At 40.3% G+C, this 8,964-nt stretch overlaps 2 protein-coding genes across 2 annotated transcripts; both read left to right on the top strand.

Annotated features, from left to right (window-relative positions):
- The first annotated feature begins 204 nt into the window (after positions 1 to 204).
- Positions 205 to 1,440, top strand: nppal (natriuretic peptide A-like). Its single transcript, XM_085394730.1, has 3 exons — positions 205 to 337; positions 486 to 796; positions 1,223 to 1,440. The coding sequence occupies exons 1-2, from the start codon at positions 254 to 256 to the stop codon at positions 792 to 794; spliced, it is 393 nt and encodes a 130-aa protein (XP_085250856.1). The 5' UTR covers positions 205 to 253; the 3' UTR covers positions 795 to 796; positions 1,223 to 1,440.
- A 5,042-nt stretch (positions 1,441 to 6,482) lies between these two features.
- Positions 6,483 to 7,618, top strand: nppb (natriuretic peptide B). Its single transcript, XM_085393548.1, has 3 exons — positions 6,483 to 6,667; positions 7,039 to 7,324; positions 7,408 to 7,618. The coding sequence occupies exons 1-3, from the start codon at positions 6,554 to 6,556 to the stop codon at positions 7,422 to 7,424; spliced, it is 417 nt and encodes a 138-aa protein (XP_085249674.1). The 5' UTR covers positions 6,483 to 6,553; the 3' UTR covers positions 7,425 to 7,618.
- Positions 7,619 to 8,964: the final 1,346 nt, after the last annotated feature.

Raw genomic sequence — 8,964 nt, 5'->3', positions numbered from 1 at the left:
AATGAAGCTCTGACACTGAGCAGCAGAGAGAGCTTCAGAGGAGTTTGAACGCCTACAGCAGTCAGGTTAGACTCTACTCCCACGTGTGGGAACATTAGTCACACCTCGTTAATTTCCCCAGCACTGATGACGGAATCAGGTCGCGTATAAAAGCTGCACCTGTCCACCGTTGGACAGCCAGTGGAGCAGAGACGGACTGAGTGCGCGTGCGTCAGCTGGTCCTCACAGAAAAGAGCAAGAAAAACAAAAGAAAATGAGTTTGACTGTCTCTGTTTGCGGCGTGTCTCTGCTGTTACTGCTTCATTTCGTAGGAGCCAAACCCGTTTCTGACCTTCAGGTGAGTTTACCTGAGCTTTCAGCTGGTGTAAATGTCTCCTTTTATAATGATGAGTTATTTATTGCTGAATCTTTGCGGGTTAGTTTCTTAGCACTGTGCAGAAATGGCAACTTTATTCTAAAAGCATCTTTATTTCATTTCTCCTCAGAGTTTCAAGCAGCTTTTAGAAGAGGAGATCAACGCCTCACCGTTACTCCCCGCAGACGAGACTGAGGTGGAGGGGAAAGACCTGCACACGGGCAAGTCGGTGTTCGGGGCGCCAGAGGAACAGCCATGGGACTCCTCTGACCCCAGTAACTCCGCACTGGTGGCTAAACAGAACCTCCTTTCCCGCATCTTCAAAGATCTCGTGAGGACCTCCAAGCGCTCGTGGAGCCGGTATAAGAAGGGTGGGATGAGGAGCTGTTTCGGGGTCCGATTAGAGAGGATCGGTTCCTTCAGTGGGCTGGGATGCTAAAGGTAAGAAGCAGAAAACTTTCCGTTTAACGCTATTTGGAATAGTTGCAAGACAGAAAAAAAGACAAACATAGTTTCAATGTCTTTCTTTTCATTCTGAGTAACAGAAACAATTTGCGCCACTAAATGTTACATTTTATGAATACATGCAGTTAAAATATTGTCTTGATGCAGAGGTATTTTGCGTTCATGTATAACTTGATATGATTTGTTAATATGAATATAAATCGATGGTAGAAGCAGTATTATGGTCCCTATGTGGAAGATTTAAGTCACATCCTATTTTGTTTATTTATTTTTAATAAATATCATTATACATATAATTAATCAGATCGGATTTCGTATGTCATTGTGTGAGAACAGCTGGGCAGTTCTAGCAGGTGAGGGTGGCTCTTCACTGGGACTAATAACGTGTTGTTCTGTCAGCAGGCGGGGACCTTCAGCGCATCAGTGTGAAACGCAACCAAGAGCCGAGCTCCCCTCACACCACAAGGTTTTGACTGACACTTTAAAGGGCGGTTGATTCAGACTCTGCTGTACATGGTTCATATTCAAAACTGTGTTTTCCTTTTTCAAATGTGAGCTGTTAAATTATTATAAATGTATTTATTATTTATTTTATGCTGTTGTATAAGAGTTGCCTTGTAATAGAATGTACTGCAGTAAAACAGTTATTTTGCATAATTGCTGAGTGTTGCATTCAATTCTTTCCTGACATAATTTAAAGCAGCTCCAGACTTTCCCAGGAAATATTTTAATGAGATATATACACGTGAAATAAAGGTGTCTGTGATTTGGGGAGCCGGTACCTGAAGGATTTGTTTGGTTTGTTTCATTTGATCATGTGATCACCTGATAGGAAACAAGATCACTTCTGCTGATTTTATTGTTTCCATTAGGAGCAATATAGACGTTTTTTTTTAAATGCCTATATTTCTTAAAATATAATGAATATATTTTTTAAAATTTCCGTGAATGCACTCTGACTCTCACCCCATGATAGCTGAGCTAGGAGCCATCCCACCCTGAACTGGTTAGCAGGAGATGGATGGATGAAAATAAAAAGCTGCTGGGTTAGGCTTCACAAGCAGTCCATAGTCAAAGCTCTCATATTTGAGTATTTGAGGTACAAGATATAAATCACAGCTTTCAGAGACACGGCATATGAAACATTTGGTTCCACATGTTCTTGATTGTACATGCCAGTAGACCAAAATGAAAAAACAAGCAAACAATTAATGTTAAAAATGACAAAATGAATCAAACTGAATTTCACCAAATTTCTACAACTTTGTTGTAATTTCTCAACCAGTCTCAGAACAAAAAAGAAACCAATAAAAATTCTCAAATGATGAGCAAAAGTACAAAAATGAAGTATTTTTTAAAATATACTTTTTGGCTTTATTAGACAGAAACAGTGAAGGCTGACAGGAAAGTGAAGGAGAGAATGGAAGACATGCAGCAAAGGACTAGATCCAAACCCGGCCGCCTGCTCTCAGCCATGCTACATATGGTCACCTGCTCATCCAACTGAGCTAAACTGGTGCCCAAAAATAGACACTTTTTTTTTATTATGTCAGTGACTACTTCACAGATAAATGTGCTCTGTCACTGCACTGTTTCTGTGCTGTTCAGATGAAAGCAGAATGTAAAATATATTAGCCTGACATCAGCCTTATTTATCTTGTTTTAGATATTGTCTAATAGCTTCACTGCATGAAACTTCATTGTGTTTTGTCTGATACATTATATAATATTATATGAATCATATAATATTCTGCTGTACAGTAACAAGTAACTATATCTTACAAAAAGAAGAAAAGAAGTGCTTCATAACTGATGGCTAATCCTGCGGGTTGGCAGGTAGAAGTACAACGCACACAAACAGTAAGACTGGCTAAATATGTGGGGTCAGTCAGTCGGGATTAAATACCAGCCCCTCGGTCAACGAACATCTAAAAGTTGGAACTGAATAGTTTTTTATTGACCACTCAAAGGGTTCCAACCAAATATAAACAATAAAAAATGTGCAGTTTATTTTCACTCACTTGAGTAAACATTATTTTTGTGATATTTGTGTGATGAAACCAACTGAATGTTTACATTTACATTGTGTTGAAATCTTCAATTATAAAATAAAACACCCATGAGTTATGACAAAAAGTATTCCTTTGTGGTCAAGTATTTCTTACCGAAGAGGAAATAAAGTATGTTTTACCTACTTATTACTTAACACAGGTGTTGTTGACTGTCGTTAGAACCTCATTTCAAGTTGTTGCCACAGTCAAGGGCAGGATCTATTAGTGAAACAAACCTAATTAGTAGTGAAGCTTGTCAGGTGGGCATGTATACACTCGTAGAGTATTAGATGCTTCCTTTAGTTACTACTTCTCAATTTTTTGACCCATTCCTCATGACTATTGTTCCAATATAGACACATTTTACCAGCACAGCCAGTCCAAACTATGTCGGGGCCTTTTTAAATTGTATGACTGTTTTCATCAGTTAGACACAAATACCTCAAATAATACGAGTGAGTATCTGCTCAAACACTGGATCAGCCTTCTGTTGTCATTAACTGGCTGATTTGCAACAGTCAAAATTAAAGTCCACACAATAATTATCTGTTCTTAATGCCCCCAATAGCACTCACAGACAACTGGTTTAAATTCCTCGATGCATGAGCAACAAAAATCTATCGGAAAAACAAGAAACCCAAAATTGCCATAGCAACACTACAAGATAATAAATGACACGATAGATTAGAAGCAGTACAAATTTGCATTATTATGTCACAGTCAACTAAAATATTTAATCAAATGGATACAAAAGAAAACCTACAATGACTCACAGATAGATGTAGAACTTAAGAAGTTAGAAATTAGAAGTTGGTGACATCCTGGTGGAAAGCAAACAAAATCATTAAATCGTCACCATCACCATATATTATTGTATTATTGTCTAAAGTCCATCATTCAAGCTTAGGTCCTCTACCAGGGCCCTGGGAGTTTTAGGGTGCTGCACAGCATCTTAGCTGTTTCCAGGATTGCACTCTTCTGGACAGAGATCTCCGATGTTGTTCCTGGGATCTGCTGGAGCCACTCGCCTAGCTTGGGAGTCACTGCACCAAGTACTCCGATTACCACTGGGACCACTGTTACGGTTAGAAAAACTGCTGGCCGTTTCAGCAGTTTTTCTAACCGTGGCCATGGCATTGTTGGTAAGTGTTTGTGGTCACCATTACTGAAAGCGGGCCTTTTGAATAAAAGGGTAGGAGTGCTACAATGTTACTGTAGATCAGGGGTCCCCAATCCCATACCACGAGGGCCGGTGTCCCTGCAGGTTTTAGATGTGTCATGATCCATCACAGCTGATTTAAATGGATAAATTACCTTCTCAACATGTCTTGAAGTTCTTCAGAGGCCTGGTAATGAACTAATCATGTGATTCAGGTGTGTTGACCCAGGGCGAGATCTAAAACCTGCAGGACACCGGCCCTCGTGGACTGGGATTGGGGACCCCTGCTGTACAATATGCCGGCCACTTTGTTGTGGCGTTTCATTCTCTATAGATCTTGTGCTGAAAGCTTGTTTCTGTACTGCCACAATTAGTGCCTTGTTCAGCCACTCTAGGATTTCTGGATTTCAGCCACTTTCTCTATCTGCTCGTGAAGGATGTTCTTTGCAGATAAGGGAATCTGCCAGTTGCCCTTGGTTAAGTCTAGCATCGTAAAAAAAAAAACTAGCTCTGCCCAACTGGTCCAGGAGCTCGTCGATCAAACATCAAACCTCATTCAACTTCAACACAGAACCATATGGACCCATGTTTCTTTAGTACAAGAACTATGGGGCTGTGCGACTCTTCCATGCACTGTTTGACTCTTCTATCATTCCCAGCTTGAGCAGTTCAAACAATTCCTTTTGCACAGTTTGTCTCTGGCGTTCAGGTAACCTCTGAACGTGCTGTCACATCAGGCCGCATTTCAAAATGTTGCTCCATGGCATTTGTACAGCCGGGCAGGGGGGAGAACACATCTGCAAAAACTGCTATTGCAACACAGCAAAATCTGCTCTCTGGGCCTGTATGAGATGGTTATCACAATAGGGGGAGGCCAGAAAGCTGAAATTTGGCACCTCCAGCCACCGGAGAAGGGTCTGGAGAAGCTACAGGGTCACCAGAGAAGCTACAAGGAGAGACTAATACAAGCACTTTGTCTCCCAGTGAAAATTGCCAGAATCTAGCCGCTCCCTTTGTACGGGCGCTCCTGGGCCTGGAGGAAATTTTCCTCAGCACCACTGTGGAAAAAACTCCTGGCACGACCCGGATGCTTGGGCAGTTTTTATTTGATTGATGTGCTCTTGAACTTTGCAGCGCTCTTCCTTTATCTTCGCTGTCAGTTTCTGTCACGCCAGCTCCTGTGTCTGGATGAAAATGCTCCTCTCCGGCCCCAGCAGCTACTGGAATAGGTAATGCATGATTAAATGATGCTCATCAGTTGTGAAGATCAGCCTCCCCTGCTTCCACACCCTAAACCCGCTGCTCCACCCCACCACAGCTGGATTCTCATTCTTATTTGGATTCAGGGCTGAACCTGCTCTCATCTGCAAGGATAATTGGGGCACCAGTGGCAGACCTGCTAGTTGTAGTGTTCTCTAGGTCCGTTCACGAATGTTTTGTTTGAAAATGCAGTAGTAGCTTACTGGTGATCTGGCTCTAGCAGTGCTTTTCCTGCTCCACCTTGCCCCAAACCCAGATAGTGTGATGACCCTTTAATTTTTTTAGAGGAGTTTATTCTGAAGTTAATTTGCTTACAAGAAAGTGAAATTTGTTGTTGTTGTTGTTCATTAAATTATTGTTTTTTTTGTTTGTGTTTGTGTTCATTCAATTACTGAGGATTCTGTGACTTGGTGGTCCAAATGAGACTGCTACAATAATAAAAACGATTTTATTTATTTAGACCTACCAAAATCCCAGCAGTGAGTTTAGCAGTTACTACTTGTCAGTCACTATAACTGCATGAAATATAAAAGATTTCCTGTATCTGTCTGTATGAAAGCAGAGCTGAATCCGTCTTTTAGAGACAGTACTTCACCTAAATTCATAATCATTTAATTCACTGCTATATTTGATTAAAGTTATCACAAGACTTGTGAGTGATATGTGTAGTGTTTTGTTTTTCCTTTGCTTCTCACAGCAGGTCAGTGATGACCGACAATTAAAAATGTTGTAATCACCCAAAGGTGACAGACTTTAAAATACACTTTCAAGAAAAGAACATTAGGCAATGTAAACAGCCCATTAGCAGAGTGGACCCCCCATTTTTATTCCTTCCACTAAAAGATGATTTCTCAGAGCGAGGTGACCGTACAACTATTACATCTGTGTCTTCATTTAGTAACACTATCATGTTGTCACATTAGTTTACTACTTCCTGTAACTCAGTGACAACAGTGTCCCGTGTGAGGTGGGGAGGCTCTGGAGAATGTTTCTCAAGCAAAGTAGCATATGTAAGCGGCTATGTCATAAGAATACTAGCATACAATGCTTTAAAAGGAGCATTTTCCGACAGCTCGTGTTATCAGAATTAGGTGTCAGGCATGCCGGTCCAATTCCTGGCATACCTATGTGTGTTAACCTTAAGTATAAAAGAGAGTGCTGCTGTTGGCTCCGGCATCCAAACACCTACAAGTCAAAGAAGAAAAAGAGAATTTATCCATTCATCCAACTACTAACACGAGCTGCAGCAACCCACAGAGCAACATGCGTCTGTCTTCTATATCGCTCTGTAGCCTCCTTCTCATTTTAAAGCTGCAGCTGACTAGTACATATCCCATCAGCACTGGCTTGACTGACACTGACATGGACATCTTGAAGGTAAGTCTCTAAAGTCACTAAAGTTTTTCTTGAAAAAGTTGAGTCTTTCTGGGAGTTTCAGGCAATCTGTAGCAGCAATCAGAACAAGGAACTCAATTTTATTCACGTAAAATGTTGAACAACATCCTGCATTTCCTTCCATAGCTGTTCCCAATATTTAGCCTTGATCTCTCATGTGATAAAAGCATAAAGTCTGATCATTTTTATCTGTCACCTGTGCTCCAACATTGCTTCTAATAATCTCAATAAACTGAGACATAAACTGTTGACAAATACATTTGAGTGCCTCTGTCTATCCTCATGCCATAGTTAAATTGCCATGTTTATTATTCAAGACACAGTACAACTTTCATCTGTGTGGATCTTTAAAGGTGCTCCTAAGCAGACTGGAAGAGTCTGTTTCAGACCAAACGGCAGTGGACCAAAATGCCCCTGGACAGAGAGATCTTCTAGACAGCCTTAGCAGAGAGGACGCAGGAGATAGACATCAGCCAGACACCGGACTAGATGAAGCTGAAATCCGGGAGTTTCTTTCGGCCAAGAACCTCAAGAGTGTCCGCAATGATTCATCTAGGAAATCCTCTGGTTGTTTTGGGCGACGGATGGACAGAATAGGCTCCATGAGCTCTCTGGGGTGCAACACTGTGGGAAGATACAGTAAGTTACAGTAACTACACTACAACACGGTTAGAGTAATGTACCACAGATTTAACTCTTACTCTCTTACTCTTCCCTTGCAGATCCAAAGCAAAGATGAAGTCTTACCATCTAAATTCCAAAACTGCAACGTCTCTACCCAAAGATACTTTTATTTAAAGGCTATTTATTTACTAATATTTATTAAATACTGTTGCTCAGCAGAATATTTAAAATAATCAAAGCCAAACTGTTCCTTGTGTACTGTTGAATGTTTTAATAAATGTTTACAACTGCACGTCATTGGCCCTCATCACTGACCATGAGACACAGCCAACATATTTCAAAAAGGCACAAATGTACGGGAGACTTTTCCTTTGAACTGTCAAATATAAAAACACACACTGAAACATGCAGTGTTGTCTTAATGAAGAAGCTCTTGTCATTCTGAGTAACTGACAGCAGCAGGGAGCTCTATGCAGGACGTTTATATACAGAATTCATTTGATAACAGATTTATTTTTCTGTCTTCATAAAAAAGAGTAATGATCTGACACAGATCATTACTCAACAACATTGATTAATATGCTGAACTGTTTATTGGTGATAATGATTTTCCATTCCCATTTATTTCACTGCCAGTGCGTTACTGCTGATCAGCTGAGTAGTTTAGTGTGTACATGCTTAGCTTGGCACCTGATTGCGTCTCCGAGGTTGATTAAACGCTTTCTAACAAGGAAGTGATGTACAGTGAATTACAGTACAGCTTAGCACTCCATCATCAGTGAGGAGCTCCACTGATTAAAGCTACAATTACATCATCATGAGTGAATTTGAATTTGCTGACTTTTTTAGAGTGTTCAAACCACCTTTCATGGCCACATGGTTTAGATGGCTGTTTGACTGATTGATATATTGATTGTTTCCACTAGATGTATAACAATTCACACTGACTCCACCACACTTTACAAGTCCCCAGCTTGTTAAATAAATTCCCCTTTTAGAGATAATAAAGGGGGAAGAAAAATCACATGTGATTTCTTGTTACAGGCACCGAACAGGGTATTAACCCTATAATGTCCTTTGTATCATATTTAATATGAGTTTCTGAGACCTCTATCTCATGAACATGATCAATACTTGCCATAATTTCAAAATCTTATGGACAAAACTCATTTTTTGTCTAAAATTAACATTGTTGTTAACAAAAAGTTGCCAAAACATCCAATGTATCAAATGCGATACAAAAAATATATAATAAATATATAATAAACATATATCATGCACAACATTATGTAGGAAAAAAAAAGATTTGTGGATTTTGTTATAAGGGCTAATAAACATCTCAGTTCCAAAACAATCTGAATTTTATGGATATTTTTTGATGGGTTGGGTCTGACAACCCATCTTAAAAATCTCTTCGTCTAGAAATATACTAGGCACGTGCACGACTAGACGACTAATCATTGCTATTGTAACGAGTGGGCACCAGATTTCTCCAAGACATGCTGGAGAAATCTTTCGGCTGGCCTGGGAATGCCTTGATGTTTCTCTGGATAAGCTGGAGGAACTGGTTGGTGACAGCGAGGTCTCAGCTTCCCTGCTTAGACTGTTGCCCCTACGGCCCAACTTCACAGAAGCAGAAGAAAATGGCGGGGTGG

The sequence above is a fragment of the Rhamphochromis longiceps genome, linkage group LG20 (assembly GCF_057381845.1).
Source record: "Rhamphochromis longiceps isolate RC_006_pf linkage group LG20, R_longiceps_female_GT1.1, whole genome shotgun sequence".
In the NCBI taxonomy this organism is placed as follows: Eukaryota; Metazoa; Chordata; class Actinopteri; order Cichliformes; family Cichlidae; genus Rhamphochromis; species Rhamphochromis longiceps.
The sequence above is the reverse complement of the archived record's forward strand: the minus strand, read 5'-3'. Positions and strand labels throughout refer to the sequence as shown.

Bases quoted from the DNA above. Each gene is read 5' to 3' on its own strand.
- nppb (XM_085393548.1), top strand. From the start codon at position 6,554: ATGCGTCTGTCTTCTATATCGCTCTGTAGCCTCCTTCTCATTTTAAAG. The intron at 6,668-7,038 runs GTAAGTCTCTAA...GGATCTTTAAAG, and splicing joins CTGACATGGACATCTTGAAG to GTGCTCCTAAGCAGACTGGA.
- nppal (XM_085394730.1), top strand. From the start codon at position 254: ATGAGTTTGACTGTCTCTGTTTGCGGCGTGTCTCTGCTGTTACTGCTT. The intron at 338-485 runs GTGAGTTTACCT...ATTTCTCCTCAG, and splicing joins AACCCGTTTCTGACCTTCAG to AGTTTCAAGCAGCTTTTAGA.